Source organism: Rhineura floridana, chromosome 2 (assembly GCF_030035675.1).
Source record: "Rhineura floridana isolate rRhiFlo1 chromosome 2, rRhiFlo1.hap2, whole genome shotgun sequence".
Classification (NCBI taxonomy): domain Eukaryota; kingdom Metazoa; phylum Chordata; class Lepidosauria; order Squamata; family Rhineuridae; genus Rhineura; species Rhineura floridana.
The window spans coordinates 79774739-79799484 of NC_084481.1; the positions used below are offsets into that span (position 1 = coordinate 79774739).

Consider the following 24746-nt stretch of genomic DNA (forward strand, 5'->3'; position numbering starts at 1 on the left):
CTTTCTTACCTGAACACAATTTCAATACAGTTTTAAACATACAAGTAATTCTGATTTTATTACAAGGCCCCTCCCAGGAGTGATAGAGTGGCAACCAGCTGCTCCCAGAGGATCTCCTAAATACTGATGCCAAGGAACATGAGATTTTATGCTTATTTCTATGTGTATGCTCAGCAATAAACACTGTTAAACTGCTTACCTCTTGGTGTTTTTTAAAGGCCTTTAAAGGTTTTGGATTCACAAACTTAACTGTTTCTAACCAATGAATTAGCAGTAACTCTGACACAGGGGTAGCACCCACTGGCATTACACGCACACTTTCCGTACAAGCGCACTTCTGTTCTCCCATGAAAATGGCAGGAAAGAACTGTATACTAACATACCCCCAAATTTCATCACTTTTCTGAGTTAATGGGGTTGCAAACTGATTTTTTTCTGGAATCAACACAGAAAGGAGCACTAAACTTCCACTATGTTCTGCTAGATTTCCAGAAGTAGTTTTTAAGTCATGTGAGATAAAATAAAATGCAGAGATTATTAGGTAAGGAAACATCAGGAAAATGGAATAAACTGCTATCTAAATGCAGCCCTAGTGATTATTAGGTGTTTCCCTGGATAGAGAACAGCATGGAAGCAGTGGCAGAGTCCTAGTGATGTTTCACTGATATGTGTAATGAAATGTAGATAGTTAAACAATATCTTATTCTGAGGTTCTGTTCCACAAAATATTGAGAGCATATACACAGTTTCCTCTGTGATGCTTCTTTAGAAGAAGTAATGTTCTGATGGCAAAGACCGGTCAAATATTGCCTGGTCTAGTAAAATAAATACTGATGTTCCTTCTTCCCTCCATCTACCCCGTCAAAAAACTTCCCAATGCTAATCATAACTCTCTTTCACACATTTTTTTATAATATAAAAAAATGACAAGACAAATGTGTTGTGAGGATAAAATGCTAGGAAGATCCATAGATAATGCCTTGAGCTTCATATAGAGTTTCAGTTAAACATTTAATAAATATTTTATAATAGATTTCCTACTGATAAGAATTAAGGCTGGAATTGAGGTTATATGTACAAATATTGCCTCCTTGTCTTTTGTATCTTCTGCACATATATTTAATCCACAGCTGTTAAAATAATGTGAGTAAATAACAGAATATCACCAACTGTGTTTTAGAATTCATTCCTCCTAATTTATCACTATATTCCAGCATTGATTTCAGACCGTTATTTCTGCCAACAGAAATGTACTACTACTGCCATTTCCATTAAAAGAGGTATCTTGAGTCTACTGATAGATAGCATCAATGAGGATAATAATCTCACTGGGAGCAGAAAGAACAAAGAGGAGGTAGTTAAAGTAAGGTCAATATGATAAATTTAAGGGCTTTTTGTTGGGGATGAACTTTCTCTTTTTCCCTATTAGTGCTGCTTATAATCAAAGAATCCAATCATAAACACACAAAGTGTTCCAAATGTTCTAGCAATACTCATGGGCCTAATTATGCTTCCCAGACCTCCCCATTTAGCCTGTAATGCCCACCTGCCTTACACCTGATGTCATATATAACATTAGTGTGTGGCTGGTAAAGATGCTGGGGCCAAAAAAGAGCTTGCAGGCACTGCTGATTAGCAGTGCCTGAAAAGCCATGTGCATAGCACCCTGAGAGACCCAAGCACCAACCATCAGCGGATGATCAGTGCATGTAGAGAACAGTATGTGTTGCTTTGAAGCCCCCCAAATCAGCTGATTGTCAGGGCTTCCATGCACCAGCTTTATGCAAGTCCAGACAATCAGCTGGTCTTCAGCGCTTGCATAGAGCCATGTGGTGGAGGATTTTCCCCCCCTATTAGGGCTTCCTAAGAGGCACTTTTACCATTCTATCTTGGAACATAAACAGGAGTAAGCAAGCAAATTCTGACTAATAGATGCAAGGCATCTAAGTGACCAAACTAGGCAATGAAACATACTAAAAAAACCCGCCAAGGATTGGCTAATCATAAAGCCATTTAAACAGTGAACAGTGCTAACAAGCTAATTATACCACTGAACAGTTCATTAGGACTAACAATAGTAATCAGCTCTGCTTGTTAATGAGCTGTTTAGCAAGAGTGTCAAAAGGGTAATGGGTACCAACATTTGGGACACATCAGCTGAGTTGTATGACCCAATAATGGAGGAAAATGGCTACTATTGAACTGATCAGGTTTGCACAGTTAAGGGGTAGGGGGCAGAAGAGTGATGGTAATAGCAAGTTTTTATGGCCCACATTGCTAGGCAATCTGAGCACTTCACTGTGAACCAGACAAAGTATTTGACATTAGTTTTAAGATAATGTCAGGGCAAGTTGACATGTTGTGCGAGAGGGAATGTGGAAAATTGTCAATTTGCAACTAAAACTACATGGCTAGACAGCTAAGGCAAGTTCACTACTGTTTTGCAAACAAACTCACTATCTCCTCTGTTGTGAAACCAATATTTATTAAAAGATGCATTAATGACCTGGAACAGCCAAAGAAGAAAAGTTTTCAGATAATAATCTCAATTTAATATTTTGGTCTTAAGTATAAAGTGGGCTATGAAGAGTTATGAGCAAACACCACTACAAGATTAAGCAACATTAATAACTGAAGATGTACCACAATGCTAATACACATCAGTTCAAGCTTCTTCAGCCATAAAGAAAGAAAAATAATGTTAAGGGTAATATGAAAATAAACATAACACAGTAATACATGAATTCTCTTTTGTAAATGCTTATTTATTTTTTTAATAAAAATATATACCACTATTTATTTAAAAAAATCAAAGCAGTTTCCAACATATGTAAATAAAAGATAAAATCATATAAATATTCAAAATCAGAAATCATTAACCAACTACTGCAGAAATATATATTTTCAATTACCTGCATTAGCTTGGGGACATGGAAAAGTTTTCAGCGAGTGTTTAAAAGTCAGAATAGAAGGTGCCTGCTGAATCTCTACTGGCAGGGCATTCCAGAGGACTGGGCCAGATGACACTAAAGTTTCAATTTCTTGTTGTTGTCAAATGAGCATCACCAATTTAGGAGATGGCTAACAATGCTACTGCAGCTTATCTCAGTGGTTGAGCTGGGATGTTAGGGTTCAGGTGGTCCCTAAGGTACCCCAGACCTAAGTTGTTCAGGGCTTTGTAAATTAATACAAGGACCTTGAACCTGGCTTAGTAGTAGATGGGCAGCCAGAGCAGATTTTTAACAATGGTGTCACTTCTTGTCAGCCATGTGCCCTTACCAGCCCATGGGCATTGCAGTGCATTGCAGTAATCCAGCCTTGAGGTTACAAGGACTACAGAGGTCAGGCTACCCCTCTCCAGGAACAGCCATAGATGCTGAACCAGACAAAGCTGGTAAAAGGCACACCTAGCTACAAAGGACACTTTAGCCTCTAGTGACAGAAATGTATCCAGGAATACTCCCAAGGTACGCACCTGCTCCTTCAGAGGGAGTGTGACCCCATCCAAAACAGGTAACTTGACTATCTTCCAAACACAGGAACCACCCACCCGAAGAGTATTCATCTTCCCAGGATTCAAGCATAGTTTATTGACCCTCATCCACTCTGCCACTGTATTCAGACACTGATCCACAGTTTTCACAGCCTCTCCTGATTCAGATGTTATGAAGAAATAGAGCCGTGTCATCAACATACTGTTGACACCTTGCTCCACAACTCCTAATGACCACTCCCAACAGCTTCATCTAGAGGAAGCTTCACTGAGGAAAGAATGCTGATGAATGCTCACCCACTGCTACTCTCTCAGCATGGCCTTGTAGGTAAGAACGGAACCACTGTAATACTATGCCCCTTATACCCAACCCACTGAATTGATCCAGAGGATACCACGGTCAATGGTATCAAAAGCTGCTGAGAGATCGAGCAGAAGTAACAGGATTGCACTCCCCCTGTCTCTCTCACAATAAAGGTGAGCAAATGTTGCATCCACCCTTTATGGGCTGAGTACTATCAGACTTAGAAAAAAGCAAAGGGCAGTAGCAGTAAGTCCTTTACACTCCAGCCACAAATTACTACATTCAGTTCACCTCATGGGCTAAAAATCCATCTAGATACATAGTGAGCAGTCAGGTGGCCATGTAGTACATTCCCTTCTAGTCAGTAACCTAGGCAGAAAGGTGGGTTATGTAAGATGATGCTTTTGAGAGCAGTATTACCATGGATTGACCATGCTCATGTACTCTTTCTTGGGAGGGCACAAAGCTTGGTGGTAGAGCACATTTTACGTGCACATTGTCCAAGATTGAATTATCAGCATTTCCTCCTACAGCAGGGATAGATAACCTGGTGTCCTCCAAATGTTGCTGGACTACAACTCCAATCATACTGAATATTACCCAATGCTGGGTTGGACTAATGGGAACTGGAGTCCAACAGCATCTGGAAGACCAGAGGTTAGTCACCCCTAACCTAAAGAAACTCAGATAGCGGAGTTCAAAAGAACTTACTTGGGACCTTGGAAAGTCACTGCCAGTCAGAATAGATAATACTGAGGTAGATGGACGAATAACCTGAGTAGAAGGAGCTTCTTATGTTCATATATAACAATATCCAGATCTAGCCATGATTTTATTATAATGACAGAAACAAAGAGCATCATTAGCATACATGCCACTAGTGGAAACTGACTTACTGGGAAGGATGGATCAATCATCTTGCTTAGAAAGACTGGCTCCCTTATAGTATCATAACCCAAATTCCTAATGTGGTAGTCTCAAATCTTAGCTAGTCCACTAATTCTAATTTGTATACTTATGAAATACTAGTTTGTTCAGTAACTTCCATTAAGAAAACCAGTAAATTGCATCTTAAAAATACCAATGGATTCAACCAAATCAGGTTTTCCATTATTAGAGAGGATATTCTTTAGAGCTGCATGTTATAGAATCCTCATAAAAATAAATGTTTTAGGCCACATTTTGCACACAAAGAAAGACAAAATTCATGGAACCAGTCCTCCCCAACTCATAATTAAATATAATAAACCAATATGTAATCTCCAGCACAAGAAAGCAGTAGTAGTAGTAGTAAAAATAGTAGAAGTAATAATATACATAAATATGGTACCCCAAATTAAGTCATACATACTAGTCTGAAGTCTCTAATAGAAGCAGAATGGAAATAAAAAGTCTGAAATATTTAGTCATCTGCTACACTGGAGACCACTATTTCATCCAGCCTCCTTTTCAAAAAAATTAAGACAAATAATCTAGACACAGCCTGTGAGCTCTTGAAATTGTGTGCAACAGAAGAACCACAAACAAGTAATTGGAATTACGTCTCAGTAGACATCCAAACTATTGTACCATCAGAGATCCTAGTGTAAAATGCCGATAAATACAAAACATACTTTTTCAAAGAAGAGAAGATATGGGGAGGGAGGGACGGAGGGAGAGAAATATGTGCTCATGTAGAAACATTGCAATTCAATCCTCCCTTCTGCCTCCCATTAGCCATCAGAAGCTAAGAACACATACACCACACACACACACAATAATCAGAACTGCCTATTGTGTTGATTAAGTGGTCTACAATGATTTCCTGTAGATCTGAGGATTGTATCAAGAATTCTTCATCACTGGTGCCATTAGACAAAAAAAAACCTACCAAGATATCATATAAACAAAGGGGGGATCAATATTTTATAATTAATAGAGGGCATAATAGTTAAGAATGTCAGTTAAGTCTGTGCATGCTTTAAAAAAACACATACACAATGCTTGTCTTGGCAGCCTGTAAGTCCACCACTATCCTCTCATCTGTTCCCCTTCTGCCCCAAGACAGACTGGACTGGAACTTCTTAGAAAGCCAAAGGGTGGCCTGACAATGGGAGAAGGAGAAGAGCTACCATCAATGGACACCTCTCTATGAGGCTACCATAAAGAAAAGCAAGTGTTGAAAGATCAAAGAAGCCGGCAAATGTTAAACTGGGCAGCTATTGAAGGTATTGTGTCATTGATTTTCTTCTGTACTTGACTTTTTACAGCTGAAACAATGAAGCCAGCTGATCATTCAACAGGACACACACAAAATTACATAGGTGGGATCAACATGATATCATCCCATTGTGTCCAACATCCAACTGCAGGCAACAGGTCTTGAGCTGGAATATGTCAATTCTATTGAACATCTTATACTAAGCAAAATAAGTGCTGGCACAGCAAGCATCTCCAGCTGATGTACCTGTGGAATAAAGTGAATGTGTGAAAATACCTCATGGATATATGAGCCATTTCCACTATTTCCCCAAGGGAAAAAGAAAGAAGTGTGTTAAATGGTTTGGAGTAGGGCAAGTGCTTGTGACAGTGATCTATGTAGGAAAATATTGGGCATCAAATTTCCAAGCCTGCAATTCACACAAAATAGGATAACATCTAAAGGGGCAACTTTGCTGCTACATTATCTGGCATGAGATTGATGGCTAGTTGACAGTTATTCATGGACATTTGACCTAGTGCCCTCTTATCCCAAGGCACATTCATAATCCCACACAATATATGGTCACAAAGAATACTGGATGGCGAAAGCCCAAGTTGGGCATTATTAAAAAGCTTGAAAATAAAAGCCATCAAACAATTACAAAAACCATTCTAAACAGACTGAAAGCAAATCTTTCTTCAGGAAATTAAATCTGAAGGGTTATTGTTGTGTGTACAACCTGGCTGATACATCTCTCATCCTCCAAGTATCTGCTCTGCCTGCCTGAATCAGGTTTTCTTCTTATTCTGCTTCAGACTCTTCCCATATCATCAGATAACTATGCAAGTGTGACTACTTTGCTATGCTAACACACAGCTGGTTCAAGTTCTGAGTCTAAGGGTGCTTCCACACAGCAGTTTATTGTGCACTTGGCACTGCTCACGTTCAGCTGTTTTTCACAGCGTCCACACAACATCAGTATCATCAAAATGCCAGCCCATTCTTTGTTTAATCTTTGGATTTCCACTAAATCCAGCAACTAAAAATAAGCTGCGTTTTGGGGGGTGGAGTGTTGGTTTAGCTCAGTGCAATGAGGGAATAAACATGACTGGGGAGAAACAAAACAGCTGCAAGCTCCTCTCTGGGAGTCTGCATATTTGCACAGTCCCGATAAGCCATAGTTTTGCTTACCATATTGTGCAAACCAGGCCAGTGAATCTGTTCTCACTTACCATCTGTAAGAACCTCCGCATGTCAACCAGAGCATTTAGAGAAGAGAGGACAGATAGATGTATTGGGGAAGCATCACAGAACAACTAATAAAGCAAAATAAAGCCACCACTAATGCATTATTATTGTATCAAGAACATGCTGTAGCATACACCTGCAATAAAACATCATTCTGGAGGAGCCCTATGACAATGGGGAATTTGATGAGTACTTTTCATGGATCTACTAGAAAAAAAGAAGCTATATGTTTTCCCAGAAAGTTAAACAGGCACTCTAAGCAACACTCACATCAGCAATGTGGTTAAACAACTGAATTGCAGACATGGCTTTGAGTTCCTACTATGGTGTTTGTCCTTTTACAGATAAACTGTAGTGCAAAATTCAGCTGGTTCCTTAAGCTAAAAAAGTACAGAAGTTAAATTCTTAGGCTCATATTCTTAGGCTCATATAGACTCAGTAAAAAAAAAAGATCACAAACATTTAAGATGGGGAATCTCTCTAAATCATGTACTGTACTCAGGCAAACTTCCAAGGCATCTCAAACCTCAACACACCTCAGGCCATGTTTTTTTCTCTCTGAAGAGGGCTTATGATTCTGTAGGTCCTAGTCCAACACCACACTGGCTCTCATGTCACATTAAACCACAGTTAAAATCAAATTGCAGTTGAGTGTGAAAATGCAGTGTGGTTGTGCACACCACTGAAAAGTTTTTGCTCCGCTCACCTTCTCCCCTACTCCTACCACAATGCCAGAAAACAAGCCAGGATCTGGCTTGTCATGATGTCTGAACTTGAACTGAGGTTTGGTTCTCTCCAAAGAGTGTTAACCAAGGTTTGCTCTCTGGACTTAATGGTTCTGCTTAGGTGGGGCGTGTGCATGCTCATATTCCTTTGCAGGGAAGATTCCAAGTCCTAGAACCTGGCACACATCAGGGAGGGGCTATATTGGGAAGAAAAATCAGAATTAATTGGGGATAAAGGGAGAGAGGCTTTAGAAGTGTTCCAAGGGGAATAATGAGGAGTTGGGTGGGATTCCTTAGGGAAATATGGGGAGGGTGCTTTTGCCTTTCAAAATTGGTGAGGACAGAAGGCGCGTTTCAAGGGGAATAACGGGGATATAGTAGAAGGTACTTAGCAGTACAATAAAGGGGCTGAAAAGGGAATAAAAGGATTCAGAGGAGAATGCAGTGGAATCTTTGACCTGAAAAATCAGAACTGGAGAAGAGGTATCCTGAGAGGGATGATAAGAATTTAATAGGGAACACTGTGGGGCTATGACTGAAAGGACAATGGGGATTTGTGGCAGGGATTCTGGGGGGAAATAGGATGGTGTTTAACATGGAAAAATGGGGAACAGTGGTGAAGAAAAGGAAAGAAGATGTTCTGAGGGGAATAATGATGGTTCTCTATGTTTACTTGGGTCACTTCCACGGCCATTTGTAGCCCCATTCTGAAAACACCGAGGCAGCCTGACTGTATTCTGAGCACACCAGAAAGCCCTGAGGTTTTTTTATAAAGTAAAATTGTAAAAAGAGAGGGAGACAAAAAAAAATCTTCGACCATCTCATATAAGAGCCACTTGTGACCACTGCTGCATGTACGATTTAATGTGAAGTAGTACCAATTTTAAACAAAATTAACATTCATTCTAGCCATTCCAGATTTTACATTCAAGCTACGGCCATGAGGGCAAAAGCCACATCGAACATTTGTGAAAACAGCCCAAGGAACCTCCCCCTATTCTTTTTCATTTCCTCATGCACAGAACAAAATAAATAAGGTGTAAATACATTGTGTTGTTTCCACACACATTATACAATCTAACCTGAACCTCCAGGCCTCCGGTCAGTTTCTGTTCTGTTTTGCTCTCATTCTGTGTTGCGAATGTGCATGTGTTTTCCCTTTTGGCAGCATAAAATAAGATTAGAGTGTACTTGAAAGGAAGAGCTGCATTTTTCCCTGCCAGGGTGTGCAAAATGTACTAGAGGCCAATACTTGGAAATGAGCAGCTTGCCAAGAACATATCCTCCCCACCAATGCATTTCTTTTGAACTTTTACCTTGGCACACTTGCCAAGTAAGTCACAAGTTTCCGAAGGTCTTCTTGCCTTATTCTGTCGTGATTGCTGCGTGCTGGAAATGTCAGGATGGGACCTCCCCGTTTATCACGGCCACCTGCAGGAAAATAAAGGATTGTTAGAAAATTAATCAGGAAGCACATTATGTTATACAAGCCAAACCGACAGACTTAAACTACTGAGATGCAATTTCATCATAAAGGTTTCCTCTCATTTTATATTACTTGAGTGGACATGTTAGCCATCATAGGTAAAATAGATTAAAATGCGGGTGTTGCCCTGTGCTTGAGATGATGGATGTAGAAATATAGTAATTTGTGTCCACAGTTCAAGGGTGTACACATTCCACAGATTCCAGAAAAGGCATAATACTGGTAGATGAGGAATTTATTGTGGAATTGTCATACCTTGTTCGCTCACATTTTATAGGAAGTCCAGATGATTATGTCATCCAGTTGTAATCCTCATATGTTTACCTAGCATATGTTTACCTAGTTCTGTGCTTTCCCCAGCTTTTAAAAAAAAGAAGAACGGAACAGCGGTGCAAACTTCACAGGTGTACATGTTCTTTATTGCTGCTTTCCCATCTTTTGATGGGAGTATAATTTGATGTGTGCAATGCCATTTTAGGAGGTTGAACCCTACGCCTTTTCACTTCCTATTTGGGCACACCTTCACCTGTACATGTATTTAGCACCGCAGAGGGAAGAAGGGAAAATGAGGAGTCCCTCTGAGAGAATATAGTCCTGTCAGACCCCTGACTCTTCTCCATTTTCCCTCTTCTTGCACTTTAGCTTTAAAAATGCAGTTGCATCCAGAATGCATACCCTTTTTCATGTTCCGTAAGCAATTCAGTTTCCAAGAAGGAATAGATTAAGGGTGTCACATTTTTTTAAAGTAGATTTTTATTGAAATTTATAACAATACCAATACAATAAAACGTACATGATATTATAGCTACTAAGAGTACAAAAAAGTATCATGGGGGAAAACATGTAAATAAAAACCTTAATCCATAGATAGTGAGTCCCGCCAAAAACAGAATTGAATTGCTGGTGGACAAAGCGTTCTATTAACTAGTGTGTTAGCATACGTTATGAACTGAAACCGCAAAGCTGAAAACTTGTCCATCTTAACTGCACCCGTGGCTTTTTGAGATTCCTGGGTCAGCTTTTCATCTAAAGCAAGAGTGTTACTTTTTGAGGGTATAAAAGACAGGGGCAGTTCCTTCCTGCCCCACAACTTCATCCCACCCCCTAATTCTCCTAAACAGGTATTAATACAAGCACACATGCAAGTGTGTAACACCACTAAAAAAATATTTAAAGCAAAATCATGTTATTAAAACTTATTGCCTTTATGAGAAAAAACACAAAAGCTGTTACAAAAATTCCCATAATGAACAGTTATTGATTTTAAGTTGAATTATAGGTTACATTCATACTTGTTGTTTTGCCTGAAAAACAGCTCTCACCACTAGGGTTGCTAGCTCTCTGGTTTTTGCCCTGAGACTCCGGTTTTTGGGGGTCCTCTATGGGTCTCCAGGTGAGTCACCTTAATCTCCAAACAGGTTTTATTTTTAAAAAATTAAGTTTCTAGGTGGCCTGGTTAAAAACTTATAAACCAAACTCTGAGAACCCCCTGCAACTTCTGTTAGTACCAGCTGCTCTAATCCCTGCCTTTTCAGGTTTGTAGCCAATAAGTGAGTCAGGGTTGTGATTGACAAGATTTGCTGACCCCCAGGCAATACCTAAACCCCATTTCAAGTTCTGAGAACAGTTTCCTTTTCCTGCTTATCTCACATCAGGAATTCAATAAATATATAGCTTTCCGCAGCATAAAGAGTACTTTTTCTGTACAGGATTGGTACTTGCTTCTGAGAAACATGCATAGGATTGCATTACAACAGGAGATTACAGCAGAATCTTGGTGGGCATATACAGTAAACAATTTTGCTTGCTATGCGCCTTCAAGTCGATTACGACTTATGGCAACCCTATGAATCAGCGACCTCCAACAGCATCTGTCATGAACCACCCTGTTCAGATCTTGTAAGTTCAGGTCTGTGGCTTCCTTTATGGAATCAATCCATCTCTTGTTTGCCCTTCCTCTTTTCCTACTCCCTTCTATTTTTCCCAGCATTATTGTCTTTTCTAGTGAACCATGTCTTCTCATTATGTGTTCAAAGTATGAAAACTTCAGTTTCATCATTTTAGCTTCTAGAACGATCTATCGTCCCCCTGATCAAAATGCTCAGGGAGACCTGGAGATGAGATATGAAACTGAGGAAGCATCCAAACTAGGAAATGTGGTAGTAATGGGTGACTTCAACTACCCGGACATAGACTGGCTGCATATGTGTTCCAGTCATGACAAAGAAGCAAAGTTTCTAGATATACTAAATGACTATTCCCTAGACCAGTTGGTCATGGAACCGACCAGAGGGACGGCAACCCTGGACTTAATCCTCAGTGGGGACCGGGACCTGGTGCAAGATGTAAGTGTTGTTGAACCGATTGGGAGCAGTGACCACAGTGCTATTAAATTAAACATACATGTAACTGGCCAATTGCCAAGAAAATCCAACACGGTCACATTTGACTTCAAAAGAGGAAACTTCACAAAAATGAGGGGATTGGTAAAAAGAAAGCTGAAAAATAAAGTCCAGAGGGTCACATCACTCGAAAATGCTTGGAAGTTGTTTAAAAACACTATATTAGAAGCTCAACTGGAGTGCATACCGCAGACCAGAAAAGGTACCGCCAGGGCCAAGAAGATGCCAGCATGGTTAACGAGCAAAGTCAAGGAAGCTCTTAGAGGCAAAAAGTCTTCCTTCAAAAAATGGAAGTCTTGTCCAAATGAAGAAAATAAAAAAGAACACAAACTCTGGCAAAAGAAATGCAAGAAGACAATAAGGGATGCTAAAAAAGAATTTGAGGAGCACATTGCTAAGAACATAAAAACCAACAACAAAAAATTCTATAAATACATTCAAAGCAGGAGACCATCTAGGGAGACAATTGGACCCTTGGATGATAAGGGAGTCAAAGGTGTACTAAAGAACGATAAGGAGATTGCAGAGAAGCTAAATGAATTCTTTGCATCTGTCTTCACAGTAGAAGATATAGGGCAGATCCCTGAACCTGAACTAACATTTGCAGGAAGGGATTCTGAGGAACTGAGACAAATAGTGGTAACGAGAGAGGAAGTTCTAAGCTTAATGGACAATATAAAAACTGACAAATCACCGGGCCTGGATGGCATCCACCCGAGAGTTCTCAAAGAACTCAAATGTGAAATTGCTGATCTGCTAACTAAAATATGTAACTTGTCCCTCGGGTCCTCCTCCGTGCCTGAGGACTGGAAAGTGGCAAATGTAACGCCAATCTTCAAAAAGGGATCCAGAGGGGATCCCGGAAATTACAGGCCAGTTAGCTTAACTTCTGTCCCTGGAAAACTGGTAGAAAGTATTATTAAAGCTAGATTAACTAAGCACATAGAAGAACAAGCCTTGCTGAAGCAGAGCCAGCATGGCTTCTGCAAGGGAAAGTCCTGTCTCAGTAACCTATTAGAATTCTTTGAGAGTGTCAACAAGCATATAGATAGAGGTGATCCAGTGGACATAGTGTACTTAGACTTTCAAAAAGCGTTTGACAAGGTACCTCACCAAAGGCTTCTGAGGAAGCTTAGCAGTCATGGAATAAGAGGAGAGGTCCTCTTGTGGATAAGAAATTGGTTAAGAAGCAGAACGCAGAGAGTAGGAATAAACGGACAGTTCTCCCAATGGAGGGCTGTAGAAAGTGGAGTCCCTCAAGGATCGGTATTGGGACCTGTACTTTTCAACTTGTTCATTAATGACCTAGAATTAGGAGTGAGCAGTGAAGTGGCCAAGTTTGCTGACGACACTAAATTGTTCAGGGTTGTTAAAACAAAAAGGGATTGCGAAGAGCTCCATAAAGATCTCTCCAAACTGAGTGAATGGGCGGAAAAATGGCAAATGCAATTCAATATAAACAAGTGTAAAATTATGCATATTGGAGCAAAAAATCTGAATTTCACATATACGCTCATGGGGTCTGAACTGGCGGTGACCGACCAGGAGAGAGACCTCGGGGTTGTAGTGGACAGCACGATGAAAATGTCGACCCAGTGTGCGGCAGCTGTGAAAAAGGCAAATTCCATGCTAGCAATAATTAGGAAAGGTATTGAAAATAAAACAGCCGATATCATAATACCATTGTATAAATCTATGGTGCGGCCGCATTTGGAATACTGTGTACAGTTCTGGTCGCCTCATCTCAAAAAGGATATTATAGAGTTGGAAAAGGTTCAGAAGAGGGCAACCAGAATGATCAAGGGGATGGAGCGACTCCCTTACGAGGAAAGGTTGCAGCATTTGGGGCTTTTTAGTTTAGAGAAAAGGCGGGTCAGAGGAGACATGATAGAAGTGTATAAAATTATGCATGGCATTGAGAAAGTGGATAGAGAAAAGTTCTTCTCCCTCTCTCATAATACTAGAACTCGTGGACATTCAAAGAAGCTGAATGTTGGAAGATTCAGGACAGACAAAAGGAAGTACTTCTTTACTCAGCGCATAGTGAAACTATGGAATTTGCTCCCACAAGATGCAGTAATGGCCACCAGCTTGGATGGCTTTAAAAGAAGATTAGACAAATTCATGGAGGACAGGGCTATCAATGGCTACTAGCCATGATGGCTGTGCTCTGCCACCCTAGTCAGAGGCAGCATGCTTCTGAAAACCAGTTGCCGGAAGCCTCAGGAGGGGAGAGTGTTCTTGCACTCGGGTCCTGCTTGCGGGCTTCCCCCAGGCACCTGGTTGGCCACTGTGAGAACAGGATGCTGGACTAGATGGGCCACTGGCCTGATCCAGCAGGCTCTTCTTATGTTCTTATGTTCTTATGTTCTGGTTTAATTTGTTCTGACACCCAATTATTTATCTTTTTCGCAGTCCATGGTATGCACAAAGCTCTCCTCCAACACCACATTTCAAATGAGTCGATTTTTCTCTTATCCACTTTTTTCACTGTCCAACTTTCACATCCATACATAGAGATCGGGAATACCATGGTCTGAATGATCCTGACTTTAGTGTTCAGTGATACATCTTTGCATTTGAGGACCTTCTCTAGTTCTCTCATAGCGGCCCTCCCAAGTCTTAGCCTTCTTCTAATTTCTTGACTATTTTCTCCAGTTTGGTTAATGACTGTGCCAAGGTATTGATAATCCTTGACAAGTTCAATGTCTGCATTGTCAACTTTAAAGTTACCTAAATTTTCCGTTGTCATTGCTTTAGTCTTTTTGATGTTCAGCTGTAGTCCTGCTTTTGTGCTTTCCTCTTTCACTTTCATAGTTATAATAAAAGTGTGCATGCAAGCCTTTTTTAATTACTTGCAAAAATGGCATATTATACATTTTATATTTCAATTAATTTTTGAAGAAAAGTTTTTAAAAAGTATACATGCTGCAGTGTTATACTTTTCTAATTAAGGAGTCAAACAAGCTTAAATTTTACTGAAAGAGGGCAGTTTATTTGACTTGTTCATAACCTGTTTTGAGAACCTTCCCAGTATAAGCTTTTCTGGGAGTAAAGTTGCAATGCTAATTCTACATACCTGGGAGTTAACCCCACTGAATTCTGTAGAACTTACTTTTGAGTAGACATGGTTAGGATTGTGCTGAAAATCAATGGAACTTTTGAGTGAACATAGAAAGCATTGTGTCGTAAATCTTTCTCTCCCCCTCCGATCCTTTTTTTTAAAGCTTTTATTTGGCAGGAAACTAATACTTTTTTAAGCATCGTAGAGTCATAGGAATGGGCTATTAATTAGGGCAGTGTAGGAGCAGGGAAGGGAATGGGAAGCGGAAGCTGGAGAAAGATGAGGCTCGAAACTCTAAGCAGAATTTCTTTTGTTATTCAGGAAAGGACTAAGGCTAGGCTTCTGATATTTTATTTTATTTATATTTATGTCCCACATTGTCTCTAAGGAACTTAACATGGTATTCTCCCTCCCTAATTTATCCACACAACAACCCTGTGAAGTATGTTAAGCTGAGAGACTGTAACCAAAGGTGGCCCAAAGCCCAGTCATCATCATGGCAGAGTGGAGATTTGAACCCTAGACTCCCAGGTCCTAGTCCAACACTCTAAGCACTACACCACTCTACTTATATTTGATTTGACACTAATTACAGTATACATATACACACATTTTATCTTTCATGTTTCACAACTAAGTCCTCAAATCTTGAACCTTGAATCCAAGTGGCAGAAACGACGGGATTTTCTTGAGTCACAGATTTTGGGAGCTCTTATCAGAGCACCCCAGGAGAAAAAAATCAGAGATTTTTAAGAAAGTGTCAAACAGCCTAATCAAATTTGAGCATCCATACAAACTTCAGGCAACATGAACAAAGATATGAAATTCTATTCTTCCCTTGGATGCACAGCAGTTCAAGTATTGGTGCTACAAGAAGAATCAAAGGAATCAAACATGCCATTACATTGTTATATTTATTAACAGTCAAAACAAAAGCTTGTTATTTTCAATTAATTTGCTTAAATAGGTTTCTTATTTTTTTTAATTGCTATTGATTTTGAGTGAAGCAAGCACATGCTGCTTGCTTATTAACACAGGGGTGAAATATTTATAGGCATAAAGCACATTGAAAACAAAATTATCAGTTATTTCTTGGCTGTATACTCCGACCACCAAAATAAACCCTTGTTCAGCCATTAGTTTATTTATTTATTTATTATTTAATATATATCCTGCCCTTCCTCCCAGGAGGAGCCCAGGGCGGCAAACAAACGCAGTAAAAACCATTGTTACCATTGTTTGGTGTTATAACAAAATCTAGTTTTACAGTTTACACCATTTATATATCAGCCTTGCTCCTCTGTCTTTAACAGCAGCATGTTATACAGATATTTCCCCCTACCATTTACTTGCTATCTCTGGGTGAAGTGACAATCCTACTTGGTTTTCCCAAAAATACAAACTTTCTTGGAGACGTCACATGAAAGGCAGTATCTTTCATGTACAAATTTAATGAATAAATGTAATTACCTACTTGCTACATTTGTATGCCACCCAATAACAAAATATTTTCTGGGTGGCTTCCAATAAAAGAAGAGCAATTACATACATAAAATAAAATAACCATAAAATCTAAGAACATCATAAAACCAACAACAGAAGATAAAACCAATATAACAAACAAACAAAAAAGGGCTGTAATTCTCACAGGTCTTAATACTTCCAGAATATAATGGAGATATATTAATGTTTAAATAATTACAGTTGATGTGAAATGTGATGTACTTTGAAAATGTAACATGACTGATGCTCTTTTTAAAAAAAGTTTAAAAGGTTGTAAACCAGAACCAGTTGGACCAGAACATAGGCGCTAGGTAAGCCTCTCTGGGTACGGCAGTCCATAACTGGGGTGCCACAACCAAATCAGCCCTCTCCCTACTGGCCAGCCCACCTTGCCCACATCCTCAGGACTCAATAATTAAAAACCATATAACACAACTAACTGGTACTCTAGACATCTCCATTAATGGAATCAACTGTGGAGTTGATGACAGACAAGGGTGGTCACAGAAGTTGTGACAGACAAGGGTGGTCACAGAAATATTTTGGGAAGGGGAGAGGTCTACGAATAGTTACTACAGGTCATTGGCAACCCACTTCACCCATCATTACATGATACTTAAGAGAAGGAATGAGAAACAACAGTGGGCTGTGCCTGTTGGTAATAATAACGATGTATGTAGGGCTCTAAATCAGATTAAAACCCCAAAGAGTTTTAAGGGTCATATCTTTTACACAGAATCTGCCATGGCTGTAGTGTGGAATTTAGACATAAGGTCTGAAACCGGTCAGACTGTTTTTGTTAGTGCTTGTCTGTCCATAACATAAAATATAATACAAAAGGAATAATTCTTTAAACAAAAAATGGAGTCTTTGAGGGTCTTGGCCAAAATAGTCAATAACTTTTTTTATACATTTTTCCTTGGGATAAGTCTTCACTTTTTCTTTATGGACATTCAGCAAATACAAGCCAGACAATTGATCTTCACTCATTATTGTCTGTAGCCCTGTCTTCACCCTACATAAAGTGCTAAAGGGCCATTCAATTGCGCATGTTGTAATTGGGAGGGAAATGCAGTAAGGATGGCCATTTTAATAGCAGGTGCGGTCCGTCCGTTCAGTAAGTCTCATGGTGCATATGTCGCACAATAATGGGTCTGTTTCTTAGGTATGTCTTCTTGCCCACAACTCATACCAAGCAGCAGATTCATCCTCAAAATTTTCAAATTTATAACATTCTTGAATGGAATTGACATGGTTTGAAGCCTGTTTCTATAGTCAAGGAAATTTGAGATGGATGTAGCTTCAACAAGGTAATAAGTGAAACCAGGTAGGAAATGTAGATAGACTGCTGATAGAATGGATTGGCTGGGATGACTGGCACATTATTTGTTGTTGTGTGGTTTGTCTAGGTCTGGTTTTGATCTTTAAAGTCCTAAACGGTTTGGGACCTAGGTATCTGTCTGCCCGCCTTCCCTTCATTAGTCATGTCCCATCACATGAGAGGCAGGGAAGAGGGCCTGTTGCAAGTTCCTACTATATCTGAAGCCCAACTGGAGAATACTCGCAACAAAGTCTTCTCAATTGTGGCCCCTAGACTAGACTATGGAATGCCCTCCACTGTGAGGTAAGATCAGCCCCCTCTCTTTACATTTTTAGATGGCTGCTGAAGGCCTATCTTTTTATCCAAGCATTTGGTTAATTTTTACGCTTTCGTATTGATGTTTTTAAGGGTTTTATGGATTTGTTTATATATGGTTCTTTGTATCTTTAATACATGGTTTTGTGTATGCTTTGTATTTTTAAATTTATGTAATCTGCCTTGGGAACCATATTCCGGGTGAGAGGTAGACAACAAAAATTATTATTCATTATTAGGCTCTGTAAGTTCAACATCCACTTCATCTTCCAGGTTCTTGCACTTCTCTTATTGTGCTAAAGGTCTTCTCACTGGCTTCCCTGTGTTCCATTATTTCCAGCAACTCTCGTATATGTGCTTTCATTTCCATTACATCTAATTTTACTGACTGCAGAACCTGGGTGACACGCTCTAGTATCAAAGAACATTTGCTTATGATCAGACGACAAACAAAAGTTGATGTTCATGAAACACATAACTGATACAAAAGTTGTCTTGCCTTGGTGTTGCTTAATTGTGCTAATTGCTTGAGTTATGAAAAATAGTTATGTAATTTTCAGCAAAGACACAGATACTCTTTTTTCCCACCATGTTTCAAATAGCATTGATGGGCTGGGTACTAGATGTCATTTTTGGATATTCTCATGGGGAAAAAATTATGGCTTTAATTGTGCCAACTGTATAATGCACATCACTTACACTGTTCAGATCATTTACAGTGAGATTTAAGTCTCTGTGATGAGCAGTGGACAAAGGTTGCCTGTGGATAAATTGCCCTGATTCTACATATTTTACACCAGGAGATAATTGTTCTATGCCAGAAATATCTGCTGTTTTATCTGCTACAGCAGAGAATCTCATGGAAGCATTAGCCTTCACTACAATATTTTCCCTCAGTATTTGGCCACACAACTCATTCTGCGTTCTTGCAGATGTGTATTTCGCATTGTCTGCCCCAATTTCCTGTAGTACTGTTGGCACTGGTCTTAACAGAAAGAATAAGGTCATGTGACCCACAATACACAATGGTTGATATTACAGAATACAGCTTTTGCCTATTTTCCTCCATAACTCTTGCCTAAGACTTAATAAGTTGTTGCTCAATTGACACCTCTTTCCTGTTCATGACAGAAAGGGAGTTAGAAGCATGTTCATGTGAACCATTATGCCATCCATTTTTCAGTGTTCTCTTGCAGCTTCACTGAAGTCTTTGTACTTGGTACAAGCTTTGGTAATGAATGTGCCCTGAACCCCTTGTACTACTGGCCGGGGAAATAAAATGCAGTAACAACATACAGGCCCTTTCAAAACAGCAGGGTATGCTAACCATGGAGAATCATGGCAAAATTCTTTTGGGCCCATACTAGGGTTGCCAGGAGTCCAGTTTTTGCCCAGAGACTCTGGTTTTTGGGGCTCCTCTCTGGGTCTCTGGGTGCCTCACCTTGGTCTCTGGACTCTTAGCTTTCATTTAAAAAAATAAGTTTCTAGGTGGTCTGGTTCAAAAGATACAAACCAAAATGTCAGCCCACACACACAATTCTGTTAGTATTGGCTGCTCTTTGAGGTTTTTAGCCAATAAGTGAAGTCAGGGTTGTGACTGACAAGATTTATTGACCTCAGGCAATAGCTAAACTCACAGTTTCTTTTTCCTGCTTGTCTCACATCAGGAATTCAGTAAATATATAGCTTTCAGCTATAGTACTTTCTCTGTACAGGTTTGGGACTTGCTTCTGAGTAACCATGCATAGGATAGCACTACAGCAGAAGATCACAGAAGGATCTTGGTAGGCATAAAAGTGTACATGCAGGGTTTTTTAATTATAAAAATGGCATACTGTACATTTTATATTTCAAATAATTTTGAACAGAAGTTTTAAAAAGTGTACATGCTGCAGTGTTAAACTTTTCTAATTAAGGAGTCAAACAAGTTTAAATTTTACTTGAAAAGGGCAGTTTATTTGTCTTATTCATAACCTTTGAAAACCTTCCCAATATGAAGCTTTTCTGAGAGTAAAGCTGCAGTGCTAATTCCACATGCCTGGGAGCTAACCGCATTGAATTCAGTAGGACTTACTTTTGAGTAGACGTGGTTAGGATTGTGCTGAAAATCAATGGGACTTTTGAGTGAACATAGAAAAGGATTGTATTGTAAATCTTTCCCCCTCTGATCCTTTTTTTAAGCAGTTAGGCAGGGCTTACTTAGGTGTCACTGCTTTTATTCAGCAGGAAACTAATACTTTAAAAAAAAAAAAAGTTCTGCAATGGCCAACTGGTTTTGACAATAAACTATCATATGGGGTCTATGTATTTTTACATCTCTAAGTCTGTGTATATATATATGAAGTCTTTCCAACAACCCTGTGAGGTAGGGTTGGAAACCAAGGCAGAGCATAACAAGAAATAAAGCCATTTAAAATCCAATAAGGATAAAACAACTATAAAACTGTTGCAAAACAGCTTAACGTGGAATGATTCTGAACTTTGGATTGGGTGAGTGTAGTTCCTTATCACTGAATTGAAGTTCTGTGCATGGTTGCCTGTCTGGGTAAGCCCCATTGAATACACTGGGACTTACTTCTGAGTAAACATGCATAGGATTGCACCTTGGGGTGGTCATGGTCCCCCTCTGTTGTTTTCACCCTGAGGGGCAGATTAGGCTGAGAGATGGTGCGTAGCCCATGGTCACCCAGTAAACTTTGTAGCTTATTTCCATTTTAAAATTTAATTAAAATGATGCAGGCAAACTTTATGAAGTAATGCAAATCCACTTAATACATTTAAAGCACATCCAAGTGCATGACTTCCTCCAAAGAATCCTGGGAAGTGTAGTTTCCCCCTTACAGTTATAGTTCCCACCACCCTTAACAAACTACAGCTCCCAGGATTCTGTGTTGGGATTCATGTGCTTTAAATGTATTATGTGGATCTGCCCTAGTATGCTCTGCACAGTTAAACACAGGTGTTTAAAAACATTCCAAATAATAAAACCAACAATGACTTAAAAACAGGAAAAAAATAATAGCTTAAGAACATAAGAACATAAGAAGAGCCCGCTGGATCAGGCCAGTGGCCCATCTAGTCCAGCATCCTGTCCTCACAGTGGCCAACCAGGTGCCTGGGGGAAGCCCGCAAGCAGGACCCGAGTGCAAGAACATTCTCCCCTCCTGAGGCTTCCGGCAACTGGTTTTCAGAAGCATGCTGCCTCTGACTAGGGTGGCACAGCACAGCCATCACGGCTAGTAGCCATTGATAGCCCTGTCCTCCATGAATTTGTCTAATCTTCTTTTAAAGCCGTCCAAGCTGGTGGCCATTACTGCATCTTGTGGGAGCAAATTCCATAGTTTCACTATGCGCTGAGTAAAGAAGTACTTCCTTTTGTCTGTCCTGAATCTTCCAACATTCAGCTTCTTTGAATGTTCACGAGTTCTAGTATTATGAGAGAGGGAGAAGAACTTTTCTCTATCCACTTTCTCAATGCCATGCATAATTTTATACACTTCTATCATGTCTCCTCTGACCCACCTTTTCTCTAAACTAAAGAGCCCCAAATGCTGCAACCTTTCCTCGTAAGGGAGTCGCTCCATCCCCTTGATCATTCTGGTTGCCCTCTTCTGAACCTTTTCCAACTCTATAATATCCTTTTTGAGATGAGGCGACCAGAACTGTACACAGTATTCCAAATGCGGCCGCACCATAGATTTATACAACGGTATTATGATATCAGCTGTTTTATTTTCAATACCTTTCCTAATTATCCCTAGCATGGAATTTGCCTTTTTCACAGCTGCCGCACACTGGGTCGACATTTTCATCGTGCTGTCCACTACAACCCCGAGGTCTCTCTCCTGGTCGGTCACCGCCAGTTCAGACCCCATGAGCGTATATGTGAAATTCAGATTTTTTGCTCCAATATGCATAATTTTACACTTGTTTATATTGAATTGCATTTGCCATTTTTCCGCCCATTCACTCAGTTTGGAGAGATCTTTATGGAGCTCTTCGCAATCCCTTTTTGTTTTAACAACCCTGAACAATTTAGTGTCATCAGCAAACTTGGCCACTTCACTGCTCACTCCTAATTCTAGGTCATTAATGAACAAGTTGAAAAGTACAGGTCCCAATACCGATCCTTGAGGGACTCCACTTTCTACAGCCCTCCATTGGGAGAACTGTCCGTTTATTCCTACTCTCTGCTTTCTGCTTCTTAACCAATTCCTTATCCACAAGAGGACCTCTCCTCTTATTCCATGACTGCTAAGCTTCCTCAGAAGTCTTTGGTGAGGTACCTTGTCAAACGCTTTTTGAAAGTCTAAGTACACTATGTCCACTGGATCACCTCTATCTATATGCTTGTTGACACTCTCAAAGAAAGGCTTGTTCTTCTATGTGCTTAGTTAATCTAGCTTTAATAATACTTTCTACCAGTTTTCCAGGGACAGAAGTTAAGCTAACTGGCCTGTAATTTCCGGGATCCCCTCTGGATCCCTTTTTGAAGATTGGCGTTACATTTGCCACTTTCCAGTCCTCAGGCACGGAGGAGGACCCGAGGGACAAGTTACATATTTTAGTTAGCAGATCAGCAATTTCACATTTGAGTTCTTTGAGAACTCTCGGGTGGATGCCATCCGGGCCCAGTGATTTGTCAGTTTTTATATTGTCCATTAAGCCTAGAACTTCCTCTCTCGTTACCACTATTTGTGCTTCTACATGCCTGGGTAGGCTTGCCTAAACAAAAATGTTTTTTGCAGATGCCAAAATGAGTACAGTAAAGGAGCCTGCCTAATGTCAATAGGCAGGGAGTTCCAAAGCGTAGGTACTGCCACACTAAAGGATCTATTTCTTACAAGAGCAAAACAAGTACTATGTGGAACCCATAACATGGAAGGCACACCTTGAACTTGGCCTGGTAGCAAATTGGCAACCAGTGCAGGTTTCAGAGCAGAGATATTATGTGCTGATAGGGCATCATTCATGTCAGCAATCGTGCCACAGCATTCTGCATTAACTGCAGCCCCCGGGTCAGGTTGTGCTGCATGGGGATTTCTGTGACCTTGGCTGACTGGCTGCTAGGATTTTTTTAGTTTTGGTTAGGAATCCTGACCGGATGTGGGATGCTAAGTTTTCTGTCTTACTCATAGGAATCTTGTTGTGGTTGGTATGGTACATTTACGAAATCATTACTGTCTTTCCTTTTTTTATTTGCATTTCATTTACCTCTGACATTACTTCCTTACATCCATAGAAGGAACAACAGTGGTTCCATGTGGTCAGCTCAACCGCCTTAACCCCACTGATTATGTACCTTGTTACTTGCATGATGGTTTGTTTCTTGCCCAATAGTAGTAAAAGTGAATTCACATACTGGGAAGTGTGGCTTCAATTGCTATTGTTCCCAATCTACTGCCTGTGAAGATGGACCAAACCATGTGTGTTTTCTCTCTGTCAATTATTACTCACTGGAATTGGGCTGGCTGTCAAAGTGAATTTATAGCAGCCTACAGAGTAGGCAGGAAAGAGCAGAGAATCTTCTTAACCCTTACTAATTTCTCAAACCTCTCTCTCCAGTGAAGAGTCAAGTCTGTAAAGAAGTTTGGAGCAGCCACATTAAAAGGCAGGCAGGGGGTTGTCAACCTTGCTTTCATATGAATATAATTGCAGAGGATCCTTAGTCAAGCCTTACCAACAGCACAATCCTAGCAATATCTACTCAGAAGTAAGTCCTGTTGAGTTCTATGGGGCTTAGTCCCTTAGTAAGTGTGTTTAGAATTGCAGCCTTGAGGGGCATCCATCTTTAGTCTTGTGTGCTCCCATCTAACATCTCCACAACACTAGGCTTTCTTCCTACAATGGCCTTCTAGTGACTGGCCTGGTCTGAGGGCACTTAAACCCTTCTTGCCAGAAGCAAGTATGCTAGATTAAATGTTCCTTACCCAGGCTCTCTAAGCAACTGAGAAGGAATGATCCCGTCACTTCAGCTGGACCTGGGAACACCCTCATTTAGCTAAGATTTCTATCTTAATTTCCAATCAGAGATTTTTTTTTGTTTTAGTGGTATGCTCCAAACAACTGTGATTGATGCTTAATGTATCATGTTTAATGACATCACTAGGGCATGCCCATGACATCATTAGGGCACACCCCTGAAATCTCAGGGTTTGGGATGATTCTGACCTGGCATCCCTAGCCCATACGATCTTGTCTGAAGTAATAACTTTCTGGAGGGATCCAGCACTGTGTAAGCAGCTCAAATTTTAACATGTTCTCTCTCTAGCAAGTTTATATAGAAAATTCTTGTGCCTTTTTTTCAACCGTAATCCAAGCAAAACTGTAGCACTAAATTTCTGTAGTCCAAGAAAAGGATTTTCATGATGCATTTTCTAAGAACCTTGTCAGCACTTTTGATTTCTACTCTGCTGTGTTACTTTTGGTTTCTGTCCTGTTAGTGAGTTGTCCTTTGGACCCTACAGCGAGCTCAAACTCAGCCACTTTTAAAGCAAAACCCAAACCTACATACATAAAATTCAAGAAAACTGAGTAAACATGGGTATTACTTCACACTTTGCTTGGAGAAGAAGGAAGGCCAACAATCAAAGCAGGGAGGGCCTTGGCAAGGTTCAAGTCAGAAGAAAAAATAGCAATTGCTATATTTCACTGGGGCTCAGTATAGCATAGCTTACTGTTACTTTAAGGCCAACTCCCAGGG

At 40.1% G+C, this 24746-nt stretch overlaps 1 protein-coding gene across 8 annotated transcripts in view; it reads right to left on the reverse strand.

Moving 5' to 3' along the window:
* Window positions 1-24746, reverse strand: part of KALRN (kalirin RhoGEF kinase) — an 872788-nt gene that overhangs the window by 508076 nt on the left and 339966 nt on the right. For all 8 annotated transcript variants that reach the window (XM_061609058.1, XM_061609049.1, XM_061609051.1 and 5 more), the window contains one exon: window positions 9269-9383. In XM_061609058.1, coding sequence (XP_061465042.1) covers window positions 9269-9383 — 115 coding nt within the window. The remainder of the gene's footprint in view (window positions 1-9268; window positions 9384-24746) is intronic.